Genomic DNA, 26,332 nt, shown 5'->3' on the forward strand with positions numbered 1-26,332 from the left:
TCAGTAGGAAGGTTTCTTGCTCCTGTGGGACAAAGGCATCTGGAATAGACTGTGCAGAAGAGAGAGGTTGGAAGTGGACCTGTAAGAACCATCAGTGGCTTTGAGGGGCAGGGTGGGAGGGGGCAGAAGACAAAGCAGAAAAGAACAGGAAACAAAGATCTAAACCAATGTCAAGATTTACCTGTAACTGACCAGCTCTACTTTGGGAGTTCATCCAGGCACTCTCTCCCACCAGAACCAAATTGTTGGTCGTTGTTTAAACTGAGGAGTGCAGCATTCGAGTGTGTGTCTGTATGAGCACATGTTTAGACCCCCAAATATCTTTTGTGTGGCAGATGGTGGCAGAAGGATATTGGGGGGAGGCAACTGTAGGAAAGGGAAAGAGGGAAGGTCATGGTTCTCATTCTATCTCGTCACACAGGTATTTTTGACAGCCTCAGTGAATTGATCAGTCCCCCAAGGAGCCAAACACATCTGTGCATGTGCATCACATTAACTGCACCATTCCCTGACAGGTACACTTTAGGGGATGTGGTCTCTGCCCTTCTGTGCCAAGAGCAAATTCATTTTGCTCATGATTTCAGGTACACAGGTGATTCACCTAAACAAAACAAGCACAGCTGAAGCCTTGACTTAAAGCCAAGCAACGGCGTTTGCGATATATCTAATTACATAGAACCCTGCTCCTGTTCACTTACAGGAATTGGGGGTGGGGGATGGCCAATACTATATATTTAAGAGGAAGATCACATATATAGACCCCAAGTGGTTACAACCAAATTGGTTTATTTGAAAGGTCTGTCTCCACTTCCCTGCAAAAATTTGGGAAAGGACCTGGGGATTGAAGGAGGGGGGAGAGCTTTCTCTCCTTGCCAGTCCTTCCCTTGCTCTCTGATAAAGGGTGTAGCCAGCAGGCTAGAATCAACTGCAGGGGAGAGCAAGGCATATAAATATTCAGTCGTGACAGTCCCCAAAGGATAAATGACAGCAGCCCATGCAACGTGCCTTCTGCACATTTTAAAATGACTCTTCTTCTCCATACCCAAACTGACATATTAGTAAATTGATTCCAGGTGATGCTGACATTTTGTAATTATCACTATCTATAATTTTCATCTTATTTCATTGAATATTTTGATCGTTTAAAATAGGGTAGCATACCTAATAGTGGTCATTAGTCTAGCCCAAGGGAAAATTCATGCTTTAATAAACTCACATTAGAAATAACTTACTAAAATTACAATTGGCATGATTAGCTTCCCATTTTTTTAAATAAAAAAATAAAACAGACTAATTTTATCCAAACTGACAGCTTTTCTCTCTCAAACTGGTTCACTGTTCTGTTGTTATCTTTTTTTTTTTTTTTTTTTTATTCATGAGAGACAGAGCGAGAGAGAAAGGCAGAGGGAGAAGCAGGCTCCCAAGGAGCAGGGAGCCCGATGCGGGACTCGATCCCAGGACCCTGAGATCATGACCTGAGCCGAAGGCAGACGCTTAACCATCTGAGCCACCCAGGCGCCCTGTTCTGTTGTTATCTTGGAGGAAGGAAAGACCTCTCTAGCATAGTAGCAGTAATAAAAGACACAATAACCTAACACACAGGAACAGGGTGAGGCCTCATTCCGCACAGGGCAGTAGCCGAATACTATATATTCTCTTATTTTCTGACTAACTGCAGACTGGCATGAGGAAGGCTGTGTGGCTTTGAAACAAGGTCACATTTGGGGAAGTCATCCTCTTATCTTGCTTATCTGAAGGGACTGTTTTTCAAGGATTGCCTGGGAAGGTGGGCCGTTCTGGGCTTGACTCCCTTATTTCCGTTGGTGTCCATTTCTGTTTCAAGTGCATCTTCTACAGCTTGCCTCTAGGTTCATGTTAGGTATCATTTCTGAAGAATGAAAGGGGTGATTTTAATATGCAAGAAATGATTTTTAAAAGATAATGAAGCGAAGCAGTTTTGACTATTGCCAGAGCAATGCTATTGGTTGCCACAGGGAAACATTTCATCTATTGGCCAATAGCCTGAAATTCTAGCATCTTCATATTCTTTCAGCTCCAGGGCATGCAGGCCATGAGGGGTCTGCCTACTCTTTCTTGCTGGCAGTTCAGGTTTTGTGAGTTTATTCAAGGGATTAACAGTTGGAGATTATCTTACTGGAAATCAGCTATACTGTTGAAGTGAACATAGATATCTTGATGGTTGAGGTCATTCTTCACCCATTCATCTAGCTGTCCACTCACTCAGCCACCATTCACTCACCCTCACTCATCCAGCATTCATTCATTCTCTGTTCATCCATCTGTCCACCCACTGATTAATCTATCATCCATCCATCCACTCAACCATGGACTCACCCAACCATCCACTCACTCACCCATGCACCTACCCATTCATCTGCATATGTGTTCATCTCTCTGTCCCTATCCATCCATCCACCCATTTACCCTCCTCTTTATTTACCTATAAATCCATTTACACATTCATCCTTTCATGTATCTACCCACTCATCTACCCTCTCATCCATCAGTGTACTCATCATCCATACAACTGTCTATCCTTTAAAAAATCCTTTGGCAAACATTGATCAAACCTCTGGGCACTGGTAATAAAGAGACACATAAGTCACATCGCTACCCTTAAGGAGCTTACAATCTTATATAGGAGTCATAAATTAACCAAAAACTACACAGCAAAATGCTGAGTGTTACTGTAGAGAACTATGCCGTGTTGCTGCAGGAATTCTCAAGAAGGACTGGCTTACTGTGTCTGAATGATTCAAAGAAGGTTGGGCACATGTGAATCCTGAAGCTATGCATAGTGAATATGAGTGTAAGCTCTGGGGGTGGGCAATATGACATCGGGGAATTAAGCAGTGGATGAATGCTTAGCCCTCAAGTCCTCTCCAAGAGTGTCACTCTTGGATTCTGGAGCAGAGTCCTACCAAGGGGCAGAAGCTATGGGGTTATTAAGGCATCAGGCAGATGACAGGAACTGAAGTTGGGTCTCAGGGAGCAAATCAGAAGAACTGGGATCCAGGATGGGTCTCTGAATCTGAATGAAGGGAAGGGGGAAAGAATAAATGGATTTATAAATAAAAACAAATCAGAACAGATGAACAAATAAACTATAGATGGATAAGTACATCTTAGGTTATTTGCATTCAATCAATCCAGACTCTTAACATAACTTTTCCTAGTGACATCTTTGACCAAAACTAAACCAGTAACAACAAAAGCAGCTCCAGCACCGATCACAAGCCAGAAACTGGCCCTCTCTCTGCTTTGCTCCCACTGTTGGTGAGTCTGCAAGAATCCTAACAGGCATGGGCTGCTTTTCAACCCTAAGGGGCTGGCACTCAGTTCTGCACAGGGGCCTGGGTGAGGCTTTTGTGACTTTCCCAGAGGCCTCAGGTCTCTATTGGAACACAGCAGCTGTTACCAGGAGCAACTCCACTTCTTAAACAATAGCATAGACTTTGTGAAGCTTTCCCAGGTGCTGTGGGCCCAGCATTGCCAAAAAAATGCCCGAGACCCACACAGTCTCCTTCCCCCATGGAGCTTAAATAGATTGGAAGCAAATGCTTGTTGACAACAGGTGTGGCTCAATGTGAGAAAATGTTCCTTTCCATTATTGCAGGCTTGGCACTCAGGGACATTTCCTGTGGAAGAAACAGGCTTCCAGGAGCATGGGAGATCTATACTCAGAGCCAGAAAGTGCTCAGTTCCTCCCTTTTAGGGCCAAAGGCTCCACAATTCTGTAAGCAGGTGCTCCTAATAAGTACAGAGGTTTCCTAAGCCAGAGGAAGGCTAGGCAAGGAGGGGTGAGCTCCTAGGCCCCAGAACTCCAACCAGCTGACTGATTAGGCTCTCTGTGATGGTGGTAAGTGGCTGCATTGCCATTAACTCAGCTAGATTAACTTGCTCAGCAGAGGCTTGCAAAGCTGCGTGAGCCTGTCTTCCGCGCAGCTTGAGTTAGCCATTGGGCTTGAGGGCAAAGAGAGGTAACCTACAGGAGGTGGGGTCTCAGCCCTCAGATTACTTGACAGAAACCCCAAGGACATAGAGAACTTTTTATTTGTTTGAAAAATCTTTCTGGTGATTCTTCCTCTCCCTGAACTGTCCTAGGGCAAAAGTAAGTTCTGCATTAAACAATGGAATTGCTTACTATATGAGATTCTAATTTCAGCGAGAATTCTCGACTTTCTATTGCTTTCGGAGGTCCTCCCCTCCTAACTGTGAGGGCTCATCCACACCCAGGGCCTTAATTGGAATTACTAGGGCAGCATGTCAAGATAGGGAGAAATGTAAGAGGCAGTGGTGGCTCTTTTTTTTTTTTTTTTTTTAAAGATTTTATTTATTTATTTGACAGAGAAAGACACAGCGAGAGAGGGAACACAAACGGGGAGTGGGAGAGGGAGAAGCAGACTCCCCGCGGAGCAGGGAGCCCGACGCGGGACTCGATCCCGGGACTCCAGGATCATGACCTGAGCCGAAGGCAGTCGCTTAACCAACTGAGCCACCCAGGCGCCCGCAGTGGTGGCTCTTTATAAAGAAACAAATTGAGGGTTTTAGAGAGAGGGGGTGGGGGGATGGGTTAGCCTGGTGGTGGGTATTAAAGAGCGCACGTTCTGCATGGAGCACTGGGTGTTATACGAAAACAATGAATCATTGAACACTACATCAAAAACTAATGATGTACTGTATGGTGACTAACATAACATAATAAAATTTTTAAAAAAAAGAAACACCGGTAATCAGACTGTTCTCATAGTTATTGGAGATTGAGTAAGAAAGGGGAAAGAAATAAGTGGAGATACATTGAAAAAAATTAAAATACTAATTTTTTCATAATATGATACTTTGTCAGATTCAATTTTTTTCTTCTACCTCCAGAGATCTACTTACATGTTCACGGAGGTGTGAGTGTGTATGTGTGTGTGTCAGGAACACCTTTTTTTTTTTTTTTACTCATTTCCAAGGCCTGGAATCCTATGTACTGGTATTGTAACGTATTAATACGTTAGGTGGGCTAAGTTGCAGTAACAAATCGACCCTGAAATGTCAGTGATTTAGCAGTGTAGATGTTTATGTCCTGCTCGTACAACAGTTCTGGACCAGCAATTTTGGTCAGAGAGTTCCTTCCATGAAGTCATTTAGAAACCCAGGCCAATGGGTGGCTCTGCCAGTTTTAACACATGGCTTTCAAAGTGACTCTAGACATCAGCATCCCAGTCAGCCAGAACACAGAAATATCAGGAGCTGCTCTGAGAGGCTTTTATGGTCTGCACCTAGGAGCGGCATGTAGGATACCCACTCAGTCACATGACCACCTACTTGCAAGGAAGATTGGGAAATGCAGTCCAACTGTGAGCCCAGGAGGAAAGGGGCACCGATTGGGTGGGCAGCTAGTGGTCCCGCCCACAGCTCTCATCATTGTTGTTCGACCCCCTCATTTACTGAGGGCCTGCTCTGCATTGTGCTCTGCATTGTGCTCAGAGCTGTATCCTCATACAGCCCACACATGGTTAGAGTCTAGGGAAGGAAAAAGAAAGTGACACTGGCTAATTATAAAAATAATTAATGATAATTTTGATTGTCATTAGGGCTGTAAGGGAAAACTACAGGGCTGGTCACTATCTCCAGAGGGAGGTGAAGGGGAAGCAAGGGAGGTTTCTGGGAAGAAGTGACATTGAAGTCATAGACAAGGAGGCAGAGTTAGCCAGGCAGAGGCACTGCAGAAGGGCATTTTCAAAAGAGTGACAAACAGGTGAGAAATATTGGGAAAGAAAGGAAGTTTGAACACCATCACCCCCTCCAAAAGGGTGGCGGGGCTGATGCACATTGAATAAGCCAGAGAAAAATTTGAAATGAAGCAGGAGAGGTGGGTGGGGGTGGGATTGAACAGTCTTCATGGGCTGAGTCAAAGAGTAAGGGCTTCTCTCCAACAGCAATGGGAGCCCCTGAAGAGTTTAAAGAAGAGTGGTGTATGGTCAGCTACACTTCTCACAAGTCTCTTCTACTTAATGGCACCAGAGTGAGGAAGCTGTTGCAATCTTTCAGGAGAGAGGGGGCAGTGCTTGGCTTATGGGGCTGGCGGTTGAAATGGAGAGAAGTGGGATGGGTTGGAGAAATATGTAGGAAGGAGAAGAGACGGGACTGTCTTCTTTAGAAGTGCACCAGGAAGACAGCCCTGAGGTCCCAGATACGCAGGCTCACTCTGGCACTTGGCTCATTTGAGAGTGACACAGCTCGCCATTACTGGTTTTTCCCCTTCCTCTATACTTTTATGGGCTTCTTGACTTTAGGCCTATTGAATAAAAGCTCTTTAAAATGGATGTTTGGTAGAGCTCAAATTCACCCTCAATTTGCACTTCTGTGGACTTTGATTAGTATTCATAACAGAGTGGTACACCTGACGTCCACAGCAGGCAATTCCAGCACCAGCGGAGAGAGGTACAAGATAAATCACGCCAAGTAAATGACTAATTAATCATACTCTTGATTTTAATAACATATACCATCTGGCTCAAGATTCATCTGTCTATAATCTTGTATTCTATTCTAGAAATTTGATCATCAGTAAAGCCACCCATGGATTCCTAATTTATGATGGTTTCTTTCCTTTCTTTTAGAAAAGTTAAGAATCAGTCATATTCTCAGGACTGTATGAAGGGGGATGCAGGGAGGAGTGTGGTTTTTTTTTTTATCTATTTCAAAAACCATCATCAGTATTTCAGGATAATCTGTGGGACAGAATTGACACTATCTTATTGAAGATATGTAAACTCATTTCTGGAAACATCTACACCAGAGGACTTGCTTGCAATGTATCTGTGCTCCTCTAAATCAGAAAACTGTTATTTTCAAGGGTAGTTGGACAAGAGTCATGAATACTTAGCAGTAAAACATCCCTCACTTGTGTGTGACCTCAAAGACTTGTAAATCAACAGGGGTATGAACATGTGAGAATTCATAATTTCCAGTGAGTCATGGCTCTACTTATTTGGAGTAGATAGCTCCATAAAATAAAATACAATTCATCTGTAAAGAGCTCCTTTGTCTCACATGACAAAACAAACCCATGGTCTTATTACTAAAGACCGTTCTCCACTGGGGCTGGTCTCGGGCTGGATAAGATAATTACCTGTAAGTGGAATTCTTCTGGAAACTGAGTCTCTAAACTTTTTAAATAATTGATACGACTTCTTTACCTTGCCCATTTATATAGCTGGCCAATCTACTAGTGTATGGTACACTGTCAAAAACAAAAACAAAAAATAGAAAGCAGAACATACGTCCTGGGGGGTAAACAGAAAACATGTTCCATTTGACTTGTTATATTATTTGGAAGAAATTGCCATTGCAGAGGGTTGCTGTGTGTGGGTAGATACCTGAGGATGATAGAGAAACTCTGAGTACTTGCTATGTGCAAAAAAATTTTGCTTTGGGCTTTAATTACATAAGTCAATGAAAAATAGTTTAGGTGCTATTTATTGATCATTTATTATAGGCTAGCCATGTGCATGGCCTTACTTAATCCTTATTAACATTAGCCTAAGAAGTAAGAAATATTAGTATCCTAGACTGATTAGAGAAATATGTAGCCCAGAGAAGTTAAGGGCCTTTCACTGGGTCTCACAGCCAGTGGGGGAAAGCAGGACCCAATCCTAAGTCAGCCTCCGAGAAAATGACCAATTAATCATGCTCTTGCTTTTAATAACATATACCGTCTGGCTTGAGATTTGTTCATCTACAATCTTACAATCTATTCTAGAAATCTGAGAGATGAAGCCATCTATAGATTCCAAATTGACAATAATTTCTTTCTTTTAGAAAAGTTAGGAGTCAGATGTATTCTGGTGACTGTGTGGAGGGAGATAAAGGAGGGAGGTGTGTGTCCTCATCTCAAAAACCATCATAGATATTTCAGGCTAATCTGAAAATTAAAAGCTGAAAATCCAAAGCCTGACATGTAATTCCTATGCTATAACTACGATGCAATCAATAGGAGAATGGTGTCATCTGTTTTCCCCTGAAAAATTCCAATGCTACATACAATTTGCAAGATGTAAAATCATCTCCAAGAAATACCCTATTTAAATAAAAAGCCATGTCCTCTGGAGACTGTGACCAAATAACATTTGGCATATAAAAATGGAGAAATGTGTACCCAAGAAACTAGGAGGGATGCATCCAGGAATCAAGTGTCTCTTTCGGAAAGGGAAAAAAATAAAAGGAAGCATGTCCTTTGCACATGTCTCCCAGATTTTGTTCCCAAAACCTTCAGCTTTGGCTTGGCCTGGAATGGCCTCCTCCAAGGAGCAGCATAAACTCATTACTACCCATGATATCTGCCTGCACTTCCAGCAGGTACCAAGAACATGGCCAAGCCCCGAGAGCCATGTGACCCTCTGGACACCACCTTAACGTGATTCAGAGCGACCCTCATAAGGTGGCCCTGTTTCCCCCATCAGGTACAGTGGCTCTACACATTCCTGGTCCTCTCCAGCATCACCCTAAGGAGACCATCCCTCCGTAAGTTCACAATCACTGCTCTTTAACTCCCAGCTTAGGGAATCAGACTGAATTAGTTCTTTGTGTTATTAACCAGAGGAGCACTTACATTTTCTGACATCTCTAATCTTGGAGCTCAGGGAATAGCACAGAGCATTTGCATGAAATTACCCCTCATTCTATCTATAGGCTTAGCTGCCAGCGTTTGTGAATTTGGCAGAAGCCAGCAGATCTCACAGTTAATGTCTTCCTCTCCTGCCAGGCTCTTCAGAACGGGGTGCATTAGAGTGCTATGTGACAAAGAGCAGGGTGCATCCTGGGATGTGGAGCCTAGGTGATGCTATTTGCATCCAATTAAAGAAGCAAGATTTGGTAGCATTATTCACATGCACGACTCTTAATGCCTTTTGGCTCATTAAGCCTTTGGATCAACTTTTGTAGGAGGTTGTTGGCGAGAACATGGGCAGGGTTTGGGCACAGGTAGAGGTAAGCTTCCAGGTTGAATCTCCTACCAGGCTGGCAATTGTGTTTCCTTTTTGGACTTGCCAGAGGAGGTTTCCTTTGCTGTTTTCACTGTTTCTTGTTACATCCACGGAGCTAAGTAGCTCAGGTTAGATTCAAGTTGATACGGTTTGGCCTGATGAGCCCTCCATTCACCTTTTCCCATTTGTCTTGGGGATTTCACATCCCACCCCACCTCAGGGTGTCTTGTGGGGTTGGGAGACAATCACTGATTGTTCAGTTTCTATGTGGCTGGGTTGTTCACAGAAATTAGAGATGTCACAAAGTCTCAGTGCTTCTCTGGTTAATTACACAAAGAGCTGGTTGGATCTGATTCCCTAAGCTGGCAGTTAATGACAGGGTTTGGGAAAACATGAGGAAGGGTCCTCTTAGGTGGCACCGGAGGATACAAAGTGTGTTGAGAGGCCATTGTGCCTTGTGAGGAGACAGAGGGTCACGTTTGAGGATTGCTCTGAAGGTTTCCTGACAATGGATGGTACAGACTTAGTGGTGTGGTTCCAGTGGGCAGGACACTCTTTCTACCAGAGCAGTCCACTCTTTGTTTGTTTGTTTTAATCAAGAGAGTGCCATGTAGTATTTTATTTGAAAAATAGAGCTTTGCTGTGCAAACCCCACAGGTCTAAACAATTTCTTTCCAGTCTGAGAGTCGTAGGTCATCTCTAGGCCAGTCTTCCGATTCTGAGAGTCATCATATGTTAGGTCCCAATCTCAGGATCCATTTCTGACCAGTCTGCACAGAGAGTTGTCTCCTTTCTGTGACAGGCATTGTGTGCATGCTCCCAGGGAGAATCGGGGTGATGAGGCCTTAAACAGGTGACACCCTCTGTCTCAGAACACGCCTCGTATCCACTTAAGGAGTATGTTCCTTCTTTAGCTACTGCTCACTGTGACATGAAAGGTTGCTTCCTCAGCTAGATGCTCTTGAAGCTCTAGGTGAGTGCTGACTTACAGACTAGTGGAGTTTAAAATTATGGTTCACATACCTATATATACACACATACCCCTTATAAAATACATTGGGAGAATGTAGTATGTCTAGTTATAATGAATAGTTGAGATCAACATTTCTCAAACAGGGTTACTTGACTTATTAATAGGCACAAAAAACAATCCTTTGGTCAAGTAAGTGAGAGCAAAGCGTAGACTGAACCTGTCGTAGACAGTGTAGCACCCATGATTTCTGCCTCCCATGTTCACATCCAGCATAATCCCTTCCTTTTGAGTGTGGGAAGGATCTATGACTTGCTTCTGGCCAATAGAATATGGAAAAGGAGATAGATGTCCCTTCTGCAATAATGTTTTGTTGTGTAAGATGCAGTCTTCGCAGACTGGACTGGGGAGACTCTCCACTGTTGGCTTTAAAGAAGTATACTGCCATGTCCTGAGAGAGAATCTGTGAAGAGGGAAAGGACCCCTGGGCAGCCTCTAGGTACAAAGAACAGCTCCTGGCCAACGTCCAGCAAGAAAACCGAGACGTCACTCTACCACCCAGAGGAGATGAATTCTGCCAATAGAGAGCTTGAAAGTGGCTCCTTCCCTAGGGGAGCATCAGAAAAGACCACAGCCCCAGTTGACACCTGGATGGCAGCCTGCTAAGAACACCCCTGAACCACAAGATAATACATGCCTATTGCCCAAGGCAGCTAAATTTGTAATAATCTGTTACACAGCAATAGAAGACCAATACCTTGCCCTTAGATATTTACAAACAACATTAGCGAAATAAAAGCTTTGAGAGGGCATGAAAGAAAGAAAAATACTTAACTATTTAACTTTATTTAACATGGCATTTCCCATACCAATAAGAACATGCCCTGCCTCCCTCTCCCTTTAAACAAAACACCTAGGAACATCTTACAGTGTTGTGCTATTTTATGGAAAAATTTAGGAGAGTGATTCTTAACTGTTTTGGTCTCAAGACCCTTAAAAATAATTGAGGACTCAAACCTTTTGTTTATGTGGATTTTATCTATTGATACTGACCATATTTGAAATTAAAACTGAAAAAATTATACGTATGACAAGCCCACTAAATGTGAGCATAAATAATGTATTTTTGTGAAAAGTAACTATATATTCCAAAACAACAACAAAAAAAGTAGTGAGGAGAGTAGCATTGTTTTACATGTTTTCAAATCTCTTCACTGAATGACCTAATAGGAGTCACATGGATTCTTATATCTGTTTAAGCATTCAGTTTGTTGTGATATTGCTTTGGTTGAAGAAAGTGAAGAAAATCCTGCCTCACAGATACGTAGTTGAAAAAGGGACAAGCATTTTTTGGAATTTTAGGTAACTGTGGATGTTCTTCTTTGATACTTAAGAAGTACTAGTTTCTTAAATGCTAGTTGCAATGTGGAATCTGAAACTCTATCAATGAACTTTTCATAAAGTTTGTGAGAGAATAAAAGTGAAAAAGGCCGATAATATCTTAGAATTATTATAAAAATAGTTTTGACTTTATATACCTGCTGGAAGTGTTTCAGGGACCCCATTGAAGTTCTCAGACCACACTTTGACAACTACTGGTTTAGGAAATACTCCATTAGTCAATTATGGGACCTAGACTCATCTTAACCAGTTCGTCAATTATGTATTGATTACCTTTCATACAAGACACTGAACCAGGTACTGGGAAGAAATGGAAATAAATAATATATGGTGCCTGCCTCAGTGACATAATAGCAAGGGGGAGAAGAAAAAAATAAGCAATTAGCTATATGTTAATAAAAATCCAAATGCAGTAAGTGCATGCTAGCTAGCTAAGGGAGAGAGGAGGAGGGAGGGAGAGAGACAGATAGACTAGATAATTTATTTAGGTAGGTGACCAATGGTGAGAAGGTATGCCCAGCTGGGGCCGTGCAAATGTGTAGCCCCTTCAGGAATGGCCCCTTCATGTAACACCTGCAATCATCTGGTGACACCTGGCCAGGACAGCTGCATGTAGATGGCATTGCCAAGGTGCAGGAACCCACATGGTAGAGGCTGAGTGAACGGGACTTGGTAGCTGTGGAGAGCATTCTTCTGCCTCATCAGACTTCCTAATAATCCTCTATCAGGAAAGTAATCATCTTCTCAAAGGGAAATGGGGAAATTTCATATGTGGGGGTTTTGATTAATACAAGGAAAGAGTCAATTTAGTTCCATAATAGGCAGTACTCTGCAAGAGCCACATGGGAGGAGTGAGAGGAAAAACGGATGAATGTGAACAGATTTTAGAACACTTAAGTGGCATCAAACCGTGGTAGCAAGTGTCCCCTCTAATTGTAGTCCTTTCAGGGTATCCCTAGAATTCAATCAAAGTCCTATTCTGAGCAGTAGCTTTGTGCCTTGTATGAGTTTGTCATTTATTCCTCTCAATAGCCCTTGGAGGAGATAGAATGGTATCTGCACTTTGTAGCTGGAGAAACTAAGCAAAGAGAAGCCAACAAAGAGTCAGGCAGGATTTGAACTCAAGTCTGCCCCATTCCAAGTTCTTCAAATCTCCTTCAGTCCCCTCCCTGAGTCTTTATTACCCACCATCCTCCCATACTGCCCTCCTACCTACATGGCTTGACCTATTGCTCCTGATCCTTTACCTCTATGCTCTTTGACCACTTGGTACCTGCTCTGGCTTGAAGTATCTCTGTGGTCTCTCCTCGTTTTGAGGACTCATTTTTCTTCCTTCTCAGTTGCACTTTTCTTTACATGAGCCATCAACTCTGAACTTTCCCCAACTACTTGACTTCTTATAACCTCAGATAAGAGGTGATTCTACCATCTCTCTGTCCTGGAACCACAGGACACCCTGTCAGCCAGGCTGGCCTGCATACCCTTGGTAGTGTGTGTGTGTGTGTGTGTGAGATATACCTCTTAGAATCTCATAAAAGCCATGGATCCATTACCTGGAAAAATCTGATGCATGTGCACACACCCTCATTTATACAAATTCAGTTTATGTACAATTCTGGAGGTTTTGGCACTCCCTAAGGACCGTTCACAAGGTTCTCTCTATATCCTTGGCTCCAGGTTACGATCCCCTGCTCCCTCTACTAGGTTGTAAGACCCATGAGACAAAAGCTGTGTCTTATATGTCATGTACCAAGCACAAAGCACAAAGCCTGGTACCCATAGATCTTCAATCTGGGAGGGTAAAATTGAATGAGCTGCATGGTCCCATCCTCAGGATTCCTTTATCCATTTCTTGTATTCCTCCTATCTTGTCACACTCCAGGAAAGAAATGTATACCTCTGCTAGTCCAATGACCATTAATTTTGAAATCATGGCCCAACGCCTGACTACACACAGGCTGTGTGACATCATTGCAGACTATAAAGTGCCAAGCACTAATTGATTTGTAAGAAAGTCCACATGTAATGCATGGCACACTCCCAAGGGCTCCCAAGGGTTCCCAAGGGGGGGACAACAGCATCGGACTCATGTCAGGAAATCACTCTTGCTGGCCCTTGTGGGACAGGATGACACTCTGGCCAGGAAGCAGTCTTGACTTTGGATTTGAATCTGCCCCTGATGGAGTTATTCACAGATGGCTAAGTTAAATGCAGCCTTCATAGCACTAAGGCATTTCAGAAGTAGCTAAGCAAGTGGCCCATGAAATGGAGGCACAAGAAGTCTCAGGAAGCATCACCAATGCATCACCCAGTGAAGCCATTGTGTCTCTCCTTGGTAATGAGCATTTCCAAGGGCAACGTGGGGGATTTCCATCAACCTGTGAGAAGAGAGGGTGTGCAGGCATTGCGGATCACGAGAGGGAGTAAAAACAGGTGATAAAAAGCAGAAAAAAAAAAATGAGGCCAGGATCCAAGAAGATACTTTCTGTGGAAAAGAGGGGAAAAAATAACTCCACCCCTCCTGTCCAAATGAAAAAGCATTTAATTGAATGTTCTTTATAGAGGTGAAAAAAATCCCCTGTGGAGTTCCCAGTGTTTCATTATCCAATTGAGTTCGGTACCTCAAGTTTCAAAGACCATTCTCCTGAATGATTATTCTTCTTGCCCTGTCAGTCTGCCCTGTGCTCAGTGAACCCCTACTGGGCTGCATCATTTAAAAGTCAAAACCCTGAAAGTATTTTTATGCCCAGTATAGTAACAGACCAAACTATGGTATCACTCACTTTATTCTCCTCAGCCTCCTTCCTCCTGTCTGTTATGCAGATTTCTGTGCTGCTGAGGATGCTGGGAATCAACAGGGCTGCTCCCCAAACGCTTTCTTAATTCTGTGAAAGGCCTCAGAGGGAAAGAGATTATCGGTCTGAGAGAGGCAGCATCATAGGGTAGCTGTTGAAGCAAAGGATAGGCCTCTCAGAGTTCCTCTTGAAATTAGAAAATGCAGGCACGGCCCGGGGCAGTGGTGAGTGGCTTTAAGGAAGTAAGTCTATCAGGAGACACCAGGCTTTTGCTGGGCCAAAATGGGCCACACAGAGTTGTCTGTAAGAGCTTCTTCAGTGAGGGCTGCCTCTACTGGGAGAATCCTGGAAGGGAACTAAGATAGAGACCCTCCCAGCACACTTACCAGTTCTATGAAATACACCTCTTTGTTATTCTTGAGAACATTGTAAATCAAGTCAAAATCACTGGAACATCTAGGGAGTTACCCCCACCCCCCATCTTGAGAGGGAAATCTGGGGGGTTGGGTGGAGAATCATTTCAATCTTTCCCTTCAGAGACAAGCTACTAGGGTTGGCTGATAAACAACATAAGATAATTGTTTAAAAGTTTCACATCTGACTCACTTAGCACCTGGCACACTTTGTTAATTTAGAAAATATTTGATGACTCTGAATCCAATCCCATTTTCTCAAATAAAGGCTTAATTTCTCTTTGACTGAAATGAAAAGTTATGTTGTCATACCTTAGCCAAACACCCTATAAATATAATACCCCTTCAGCCTTAATATTTAAAAAAAACTATGCTTTTCATTTCAAGCTGTTATGATATTTTATCTCTGACGTTGTAGAATAATTTAGAACAATTTTTCCTACTTCAGTTAGTTCAAGGTTGATTCTTCTGTCTGAATTCCTCCCTCGCAGAACATGTAAACTCCCTCCAACCTCCTGCACTGGCAGAAAAGCAATTTGTTTCCAAGATTCAGGACTAAAAATAAATATGGCTGTGGGATGATCTAGAGACACTGTTATGCTTATTCTTTCTCCTGCTTAGTTCTCTGCTCCATTATGAAGGTAAACAAACACTAGGCTCCACGGAGGTAACACCCTCCTCAGGCTTTCCTTCCCAGAGTCTCCAGGTGTTGATTTGCATGTTCTTGTCCAACAGGCTCACACATCCCTCCACCAAATGGCTCACACATCCCTCCACCAAATGGCTCATCCAGCTGGGTGGGGGAGTCCTTTTGCCCACAGGTAGCTAATATAGGTCTCAGCTTGGCAGTTCTAGTTTCCGATCTGAGAGCCCTAGTTCATGAACTGTTGTCTTAGTGCACTGGAAAGTCAAGGGTCTGTGCCAAATTAGGCCTCTCCAGACCCCCTCAGGTTGTTAACAGGTATCTTAGCACCCTAAACTAAGGGGAAGGATGGTGGGGAGGGAGACTGTAAAGGCCAGTCAAGTGACAAGTTGGAATCAGCCTGAGCCTAGAGGGATAGGGAAATCTCCAAGGGGCAACCCTCTCTAATAATGACAGCTATCATTCTGAAGTCTATGCCCATGTACCAGCCACTTGCCCTGCATTGTTTTGAATGCTTGAACCCACCCTATAACTCAGGTACTATATTATCCCCATTTTACAGATGAGGGGAACTGGAGGTTTAGGCAGGACCTCACCCAAGGTCATGCAGTGAGTGAATAGTGGAACAGAACCCTGTCCCCAGGCAAGTTATCTGCAGACCCTTTACCCTTAACCACCACCCTCCTGACCCATTTCTCACCACGGTCCACCTCTGGGCTGCTGATTCCCACTTTAGACACCTACCGGGGGAAACAGTAGCTGTGGTCGTGAACTGGCCCCTCTTTGCCAGGTTCTGTCTTGGATCTTGATGAGTTCCTTGGCCCATTCTGGGAAAACATCCTACTTCCTGACTCTCTATCTCATATGGACTTTGTAGGCATCCAGACAGATTGTGTCCCTATTCACTTAACATAGTGGGAACAATTTGCCACTGTTTATTTATTTTTTCACTGAACAAACATTTATGGTGTCTATTGTTTTGTTTTGTTTTTTTTTTTGAATGCTCCTGGGCCCTGGGACACGATTCAGTGAACAGAACAGACAAACCTATTGCCCTCTTAGAACTGAAAGCCTCCTGACTGCTTCCTCTGTGTCATGTTCCTCACATACGCGGTCTGATTAAATCTCACAACTTCTCTGAGAGGCATTTTACAAACAGGAAACACAGATTTTGGAAGGTGGGGTGGTTGGCCCAAGATAATACAGCTAATAAGTAGCAAAACCAGGTGCATTCAATTCTGACTTTTGCTAGAACTGTTTTTTTTTGTTTTTGTTTTTGTTTTTTTGCCACTAGTCTCTGCTGCCCCCTATAGATTTGTAGAGGAAGTTCATGGGTACCTGGAGGTACTGTCTTACCTAGAATCCTCCACTTTCTGCTCATTCATCTTTTCATTTTAGAGCCACTTTCAATACCTCTCCAGGGCGATTCCCCACATAACCCCAGTCATTCATTATTTTATTGAATAAGCAGGTACTGGGTTGCTGTTCTGGACCAGCCTCCTCTCTAGGAGCTGTGATGTCAACAGGGAAGACAGACCTCTTGGAATTTACATACTTAACATTCCAAGGGTGCATTTTCCCATGTTGATTCTTCTCAGGAATTACCTTCTCAGTTCATACTTTTGACTATTGTTATTCGTCATATTTTAGCCTATGGGCATTGAGTCCAGGGGTGATATTCAAAATATTTATCACCTGGCTCAATCAGAAGGACACCGGCTCTAGGGGCTACAGAGAGTTCCCAGAGCTTCCCTGCTGGCACAAGTATTAACCCTTGAGCTGCTGAATTATAGTAAGGTTCTGGAGGATCCTGAAGGAAGCTGGGGCATTAAGGAGGGGGAACTCGGGTCTTGGAGTGGCAGGTTTTTGCCTCGGGGCACAGAAGTGTGCCAGTGTTTCTGCAATGGCTGTACTCGTGTGTGATAGCAAAATGTCAACCCTGCTCACCTCACACGTGGGAGTTTGCCCTTTCCACCTAGATGGAATGCCCGCTGGGGGCAGGGATCCCGTCAGCTTCTTCTTCCTCCCCAGGAGCCTGGCACAGTGCACATTTGATCAGATTCATCCATAACTATGTACTTGGTGTAAGTTACTCCTCATTGTTTCACAATTTGACTTCAAAGCCGAGCACTATAGACAAGATGAGGCTCTAGTTTTTATACTGCAATATCTCTTAATAGTTTTTCCTATAACTCTCACTTTCACTGTTAAAAAGAATGGTGACTTTTTTGTTGCCGTTAAGTAAGGTCTGCCATACTGTGCAGTACCAGTGTTTGATAGAACCTAGCTTTTGGAGCCTTATGTGGTCCACAACTCAACTGTGTTCATTTGAGCACCCAAGGGGTAGTTCAAGAATAAGTTTAGATCAAGGGCAGCAGTAGCTACAGAAAGAGCATCACCACCATGCTGTGTCAGCCCAGAGCCCTGGACCAAAGGCAGCAAATAGGTGACACGCATGCTGTCTCCATCCCTTACCCTTTTCAAGGGTGTACATTACAAATCCATGACTGCACTCCTCAGGATCTCAGAAAACTTATCATATCACTTCATGCAGCTACTACCAATGGATCTGAATTTGTTCAAGAAATTAAACCTATTGCCATCCCATATCCAGGCTGCTCTTGAATTAGAAAAAGAAAGGGGGGGTTGTGCGGAGACCTCCTCTCTACCCCACCCAAAGAGATGCTGATAATTATTTACCTGTTTAGGAAAAAGAAAACATTATTTAGATTCAGGTTCATATAGTAATTTAACTTATTCCCCCCCCCACAGGTAGAAAGGGATGCATTTCTTTGTTATGCCTTTTTAAAATTTTATTTTATTATGTAATGTTAGTCACCATACAATACATCATTAGTTTTTGATGTAGTGATGCTCAAGATGTTATCTGTCATTTGAGTGAGAATCCAGTGACTAATGATAAGATCTACAAGGGCTCCTTTAGGGCTGTGTGTGTGTGTGTGTGTGTGTGTTTTACCCTGTGGTAAGACTTCTCTAGATTTGATGCCTAACAAAGAGTCCATGGTCTTCTCAGAAGACATTGCAATACGTCATTACTGCTGGTTTGTGCTTGTTTTATCAAGAGCAAAGCTCATGTTCACTCAGTGGTCACTTCTGTCACAGTCATGGGTCCAGATTTAAGATATAATTGAGGCTTTGCAAAGTAATCAGACACTTTCTCCCCCAGTAGCTCTGAGTTGGGAAAACTTTGTCTGATGACTAAAGTAGCAGTGTAATCAAATGCAGACTCAGTGTCTTGAACTGGAACCATGAAAGAAAAGAGGACAGCTTATTGACTATCCACTGGGTGCCAGGTGACTCTTATAATACCACTTCATGTAATGTGAATGATAACCTTGTGGAGTGGTTATTATCATCCCCATTTTACAAATCTGGAAAACAAGAGCATCAAAGTGATTAAGCATCTGGGTAGGAGTTGCACAACCAGAAAGCTAATATTAGAACTCAGGTCTGTCTGATTTCAAAGCTCTTTCCACACTACCTAAAATATTCATGCACCTGATGAAAGCTTTTCTTATTTTCCCCTGGACTTTTTCTCAAATTTGTAGCTCTGCTTTCAATACAGGGTTTCTAGAAATGTGATGATGTGATTATACTTCTGGTTATTACTCCCCAACCATCATTTCAAAGGGACTTGACATGAGGCTGAAGGGATAATGGCAGGGTAAGCCATAAATGCAGGTCAATCTTTCTAATGTGGGCTGGGCAATGTCTGAATTACCCAGCACTGTTTTTAGAAGTGGCTTCCCCACTCCAGGACAGAGGTTATAGGCATAGATGTTCACGGGGGCCCAGTAGTTACTGTAAATAGGTGCCACAGACTGGCCTATAGCAGGTCAGTGGTAGGCTTGAGGGGCTGAGCTGTATTAGAAAACACATGAGCTAGAGTGGGGGGTCTTTACTCCATTGGGATGATTGCTAGTTCCCTGCAGGGAGACCACAGCCATCTCCAACTGGGTCTTTGGAAGGGAACTTAATGAAGGCACTGTTTTATAAGGTGCAAGCTGAGAAATGCATCCTCCAAAGTCACTGTTCTTCTCTCTGCAGTTCACTGCTGGTGTCCCCATTTTACATCTAGGGGAACAGTAGAAAGTGTACCCTGGGGGAATCAGAAAAAGTTCCAAGATCGGCCAAAGTCTAAGAGCTGCCTATTTAGCAACTTACACATTGCTCGGTATTTAAAAAATGTGTTTGTGTTTGGTTTTCTTTTCATTTTAATCGTGGTTTACTCTTGGAGGGGAAAAGTTGGCCATGAGGCAAGGAACCAGGCTGACTGGAACTGCTTTCTCTTGGGTGGTTGGTTCTCAGAGTTCCTGGTGGATAGCTTTCAGTCTCATGTTTGTAAAGGTGATGAAAACAAATGAGCGAGGTCACTGGTTGACAGAGTGCCTAAAACAGCTCTATTTACTCGGGTCGCTTGTAAAGACCAGTCCTTTCCCTTCTGTGTGTCTGATAGTGATGACTTCCATCTCAGCGTCTTGAAACATACTGGTGGCTCCCATTGGTTGTGCTCCTGCAGTTGGCATGCATCTCCCCCCCTTGTTTTTTGTTGTTGTTCTTTATTTTTTTGTTGTACTATTCCTCAGATCTATGTGTTTGAAAGCATCAGGTGCAGTTTCCAACAGAGACATGCTCAGGGAATTTCATTTTTCCCTCCTCCTTTTTCCTTTCCACCCTCTTCCTGCTTCTTGTCCTTTTCATTACTAGAAGGAGCAGAAGCAGCAGCAGCATGGCTAACACTTACTGAATATTTTCCTTGTGCCAGGCACTGTGCTAAGTGTTTAAATGAATCATCCTATTTATAGGGACAGGAACTCTAGGAGGTGGGCATAGTTTGGATTCTCATTTTGCAGATGAAGAAACTGAGGCCCAGAGAGGTGAAGTAATTTGTCCCAGGAAGCCAAGTTGTTTAGAACTTGGCAAAGGTGGGATTCCAACCCAGGCAGTCTGCCATCAGAGTCCTCACTTAACCACTGAATTTAACACCTCTTATGATTGTTCAAACCCAGCAACTGAACTCAGAGAATGAGAGAGAACTTGGAGATGAAAGACACATCATCCCATTTCCTTTCAGCATCTTAAAAAGCACTGGGTGAATAAAGCTAGACAGTGATCAAAGAAAAGTCTGATACATGTTCTTTTTTGTTGTATGATTCAGTTGCTTACACATAATTCATTTGTAAATTGATACTAATGAAAGTTGGTCTTGAAATATTGTATATAACCCAAATCAGGAGCTTGGCACCAAATCCCCACTTGGCCCACAAATTATTTACTCTTGCCAAATTAGAGTTGAGAGTAATTTACCATAAGATGGGTTTTTAACCCTAATATGTAGACATATCAACAGTTTGCTATGAAAGCTCATTAGCTTCTAGAAGTGGCTCTTGTTAAGGGGATGCTATCAGGGTAAATGTATCACTTTAGTCTTTTTTCTAGCATTATTAATTCCACCTTGTAATAAAGGGAAAATAAATGGAAAACCCTTGTTCAGTATTAATTCATTTGGACCCATTTATTTCCATCAGTAGCTTCTGAGAGAAAGTTGGTTCAGTTCGTTTTCCCATGTTCAGGCTCAGTGTGGGATTTTATGTTTTCATAATTAACAGACATTTTTCAAACAGAAAAATATTATTTTTGTGCTTTTTGAAAAAAAAAACCACAAACATAGTGGCCACTGAATATGATTTTCCGAATGGACTATAGATTTTTCATTTTCAACATACATCTCTATCTCATGATGTTATGGATTTGGGCTTTAGGGCAACCGACTACCAGGCTTCTAGCTGTCAGAATTGGACAATTTATTGGCTCCTAAATAGGAACAGTGAAACCGCTGCATATCATGATATGCTGTTGCAAGCAAAGAACATCTATTTTCTAAGCAGATGTTTACCAAGGACCTGCTTACTGCACACAGATGAAAGTATGCTTTGTCATACTGGGTATGGTTGGTGCCATTGTGATTAAAAGATGGGCTGACTCTTCGGTTGACCATTAACTATTGCATATTGGTCTATCTTGTCAATAAAAGAAAGTTTGTCTAGATCTTGCCTTTTATTTACTGGTTTATTTTGGGTTAACTAAATTTGAGATTATGCCAAAAGTTCTTCACTACTGAATGAGGAAGTTGGGTTTCATCAGTGGCCCAGATCTCCTTTTAAAACTCTGTGATTCTCTTGTATCAAGACTAGTTCAATGAATTTCTAAGCCAAATTGAGGACAAAATGGTGGCTATTCACTTCCAAAAGTTCTTCCCTTCAGTGAAGAGATCCCCAAGTGATTCCCCAAAACATAAGTCAGACTTATTAACTTGAGATCCATGTAACATAGGAGGCTCATCAACCTTCTGATGTATGCAAAATGCTGTGGGTATGGACATGTTTTGCAGAATGTCATCACATTAACAAAAGGGCTCATGAGAACCACTGACCTTAGGTAATTCTTCTAAATAATGGGGCCTGGCCAGTGATACATGATATGGGGCCATATTTACCATATATTTGCTTACAGATTGTCATTGGTCATACCGTTCAACTATTGCACACCTCATTATATAAAAGAAAAATAACAGGATTTACCTAAAGCCCAAAGGAATACTGATCCTGTACTAATTAAAGTTTGTTCTGGGATTTTGGAGTCTCACATGAGAAACCCAGAGTCATGTTGAGTTTGGTTATTTTATTCATTTGCATTCGGTATTCATTTATTTAAATTGAGTGTGTGGATTCTCAGATATCTTATTCTCTTTTTCCATCTTGTGACTCCATTGAGTATATTTTGTACCACTAAAGAAGGGGAAAAATGGCATAGAAAGTCTTGAACCTCAAAAGCAGCATAAAGGTACATGTTTGTGACCTGAATGAGCAAAGATTAAGATTAGTGTTTAAAATTTTTACATTTGATCTCTCAGGAGCTCTTGATGCTTAGAAAGCCTGGTATGTTGGGCCCTTTTGTAAGAAACAGCAACTGTCCAGTCATGCATGGCTTCCTAAGCTCAGACTCACCCTCACCCTACAAAGAACTTAAAAGATGGCCACCATCTCCCAAGAGTTATACACAGATCTATCTCTGAATTTTTAACCCATCTCCTAACATACTTCTAGCCTGGTTTCAACTAACCTGGCTGCTGAATTCATGAGATTGTCTCCTTTGTGTGTCCATCTAACCTCTTGGCTTGAAGCTCCTCAAGGGACCCCTAACTCCTATAGATTCCAAAACTTTGAGGAAAAACTTTGTCTAATCCACCCTATCTTCAGGACCTTCTAGCTTGGTGCAATCTCTCAGGAACCTCTTTATTCCCTGAATTCCTATTAAGCCAGCAACCATCAAATTCAGCCCTTGGTCACAGATGTGAAGTCAATAGCAAGGTTGCTGCTGTTGACTTTTGAGTTAACAATACTTGACTTTTGAGAAAGGGTGTTTGCTCAAGGCAAGAAGAGGAGCCAGTATGATGTTCTGGAATCAGTAATCAAGGAATGTGCAAAAGTTAACTGGAGGAAATTGGATAGGAACTTAGAAATGCTCATTCAGTCTCTTCATTTAACTTATACACAGGCTATAAAATGATTCCAGGTAAATTTTTTTTTAAAGATTTTATTTATTTATTTGACAGAGAGAGACACAGTGAGAGAGGAACACAAGCAGGGGGAGTGGGAGAGGGAGAAGCAGGCTTCCCGCCGAGCAGGGAGCCCGATGCGGGGCTCGATCCCAGGACCCTGGGATCATGACCTGAGCCGAAGGCAGACGCTTAACGACTGAGCCACCCAGACGCCCCTGATTCCAGGTAATTTTATCAAAATCTTTTAATAGTTCTTGAACTGTTGACTCTATAGAAGTCTGGGGCAAGGGAGAGGGCAGCTTTAGAAGTCTGCTATCTACATTCATGCCAACCTCCAGTGTCTTCAGTTCTGTTCTCCCAAGCAGACCCCAGGAAACGGATTCAGTGCAAATCATTTAGTTGTGAAGTGACAGGAAACTCCTGTAAGAGAGTGTAGGGAGTGATACAGGGAATAAAAGGAAGGCAGTAAGTTGTATGGGGGTGGATATGTTATCATCTTGGGTGACCTGTGGGGTTCTGTTTGAGACACTTCAGAACTGTGCCACCCACAGGGCAAGGAAGCTGGGGAATCTATCTACCAACTCTCTCTCATTGGTTGAGGGCTTCTCCCAGGGGCATTACCTCCCAGTGCTTCCAACTCACCAAAGGAGCAGGTCAAGCCTGGTCAGGGACCACAGAAAGATGTTGATACTGTGAGAACAGTGACCACTAAGGGAATATAGGTGGAGTGGTAATAGTGTCTGCTACACCCAGCATTACGCATAACTGAGATTTGACCCTAACAAAGGTAGTGGACTCTTCAGCTTTTCCTAATGCTCCTTTCTGTACCTGGTGGCAGAGGCAAAACTGGGGAGGGCATTGATCTTAAAGTTTCCTAAGAAAGCAGACACAGAGATCTGTGGAGAGATCCAGTGGACCTTTTTCTCTGGTGGTACTGTATCAGGGAGTGATAGCTCCTTAAAGCATAGCAAAAGGATGGAGACACCCACACATGATAGGAGCATGTCCACAGGGTGGGCCGGTGGGCCCACATTCCAGGATTTTTGCTCTGTGGCTTCATCTCCTTTTCCCATGCTCTCTCTCTGGCTGTACCTTTGTTCTCCCTGTCACATACCCTGTATATGTATGTATATGTGTGTGTGTGTGTGTGCACACACACATATCCACATATACAATGGAGCATTATTCAGCTATAAAAATGAAATCCTTCAATTATGACAACATGGATGAACCTGGATGACATTATGCTAAGTGAAATAGGCCAGATGCAGAAAGAAAAATACTGCATGATTCTACTTCTATGTGGAATCTAAAAAAGTAGAAATCAGAGAAATAGACTAAAGGGGGTGGTGTGGGGGAAATGGGGAGATGTTGATCAAAGGGTACAAGCTGTTCTAAGATAAGTAAGTTCTAGGGATCTATTGTACTTCAGGATGTGTATAGTTAATAATACCATATTGTACACTTGAAGGTTGCTAAGAGAGTAGATCTTAAGTGTTTTCACCACACATTACAAAAAAAGGTAACTATGTGATGTGATGGATATATTAACTTGATTTTGGCAATCATTTCACATGTATTCATATGTTAAATATTGTACAGTCTAAATATATACAATTTTTACTTACCAATTATACCTCAATAAGCTGGAGGAAAAAAAGTGAGGGCAGAGGGGCTATGACTGGATGGATACCGTTTAAAAACTGAGTGTACTGGGAGAAGTGAGCAGCAGCCCTTACCAAAATGTTCAGGCAACTTTCCCATCTCCCTCCTTCAGCTGCCCAAAAAGTGCACTTGAAGTTGCCAAGGAACAAACTTCCACTGTGTTTCCCAGTAATCACATATGGTGGTGCCTCCATCTTTCTCATATGTGCACTTCGTCTTTGCCATCCTCCTCACTTTGAGATAAACCCCACTGAGGGTCCTGTGTAGTCTCAGGAACTCTCAAACATCCATTTGGATCCCCAGGATAGAGTTATTGACCCCTGTTTGTTTTTTCCCTCCACTGTGCTGCTCTAAGGCAGAAACACTGCTGGCCATGGAGTTCAGATAGCACAAGCACACACAGCTTTCTAAAAAGGCAGAGATTGTCCTGGAGTGTTTGCTTTTCTGTTTTTTGGCCAGTTACTCTCATTGACCTTGAGTAGGTCTTGACCACCCTCAGCTCAGCTACTCTATCCTTGTCAGGATGTGGTCCTGCTGCTGGAAAAGCACCATGAAGACTGAGTTAAAAGATTTAAATTGACCTCAATTTTGAATAATTCTTCTTTATCCTTGAAGGGTGACTACTATTTGTTTTCTTGAAAATGCACACCCATCTACCATTGCTTATTAGATCTTTTTCATCTTAGAATTCAGGAAGAGGCAGGGTATTCTCTTCTCAAGTCACTGACTTCTGTAGCACCCAAGACCCAAACCGCAGTGTTCATTTGGGATCTCCGAGCAGCTCAGACTGAAAAAAATTTTTTTAATGCCAGCATATAGACAGAATGTAAATTGCTCAACATTTTTTCTTAAATGAATATTTGGAGAAGTTCTCAAATGCTCCAGAAGTCAACTTAAGTCTTTTAGGTGTGGTATAGGATAAAAAGGAGAGAAAGAAAAAATACTTGGGATTCATATTAACAAGACCATCATGGGTTTGGATCCTGCTTCTACTATGTGCACCTCTTCCTCTGTTCCCCCACATGAAAAATGGTACATTTAATATATGCCTTATAGAGTCACTGTGTGGACTGGAGACCCCATATTTATGAAACACCTGGCCCATGACATAGCTCATGGTAGACACTCAATATTTGATTGGACCCTCTCAGCTCCTTCTCTACAAGATACATAGCAGGTGCTAACGCTATCTGCATTAACACAATTCTCCAGATTAGATATGCAGTGGAGAAGAAAAAACCATGAATTGATGACCCATCAGCACAGTTTAGGGTTAGAAAAAGCTAAATTGAAAGATATGCTAAGAAATTTAGAAAAAAATAATCTAAGTTTATCACCGAATGTACATTAGTTTCTCAAATTTGGTTTTCCCACCTTACTAAATTCATATTTCCATTTTATTTTATTTTTTATTTTTATTTATTTTTAAAGATTTTATTTATTTATTTGACAGAGAGAAACACAGCGAGAGAGGGAACAAAGCAGGGGGAGTGGGAGAGGGAGAAGCAGGCTCTCCACGGAGCAGGGAGCCCGACGCGGGGCTCGATCCCAGGACCCTGGGATCACGACCTGAGCCGAAGGCAGACGCTTAATGACTGAGCCACCCAGGCGCCCCTTTATTTTATTTTTTTAAAGATTTATTTATATATTTTAGAGTGATCGAGAGAGAGAGTGTGAGAGGGAGTGCGCACAGGGGGAGTGGCAGGGGGGAGAAGGAGAAGGGAAGCAGACTCCCCACTGAGTGCAGAGCCCTATGCGGGGCTTGATCTTAGGACCCTGAGATTATAACCTGAGCCAAAAACAGGAGTTGGACGCTCAACTGACTGGTATACAGTAGGTGCTCACCAAGTGTTAGAAGCATTTCCTT

General features: G+C 42.7%; 1 protein-coding gene across 1 annotated transcript in view; it reads left to right on the top strand.

Annotated features, from left to right (window-relative positions):
• CDH13 (cadherin 13) overlaps nt 1–26,332 on the top strand; it is a 1,026,047-nt gene that overhangs the window by 144,449 nt on the left and 855,266 nt on the right. Inside the window, exon 6 of the mRNA XM_044921967.1 lies at nt 14,530–14,550. Within this exon, the coding sequence (XP_044777902.1) occupies nt 14,530–14,550 (21 nt within the window). The remainder of the gene's footprint in view (nt 1–14,529; nt 14,551–26,332) is intronic.

This window comes from Neomonachus schauinslandi, chromosome 16 (genome assembly GCF_002201575.2).
Source record: "Neomonachus schauinslandi chromosome 16, ASM220157v2, whole genome shotgun sequence".
In the NCBI taxonomy this organism is placed as follows: Eukaryota; Metazoa; Chordata; class Mammalia; order Carnivora; family Phocidae; genus Neomonachus; species Neomonachus schauinslandi.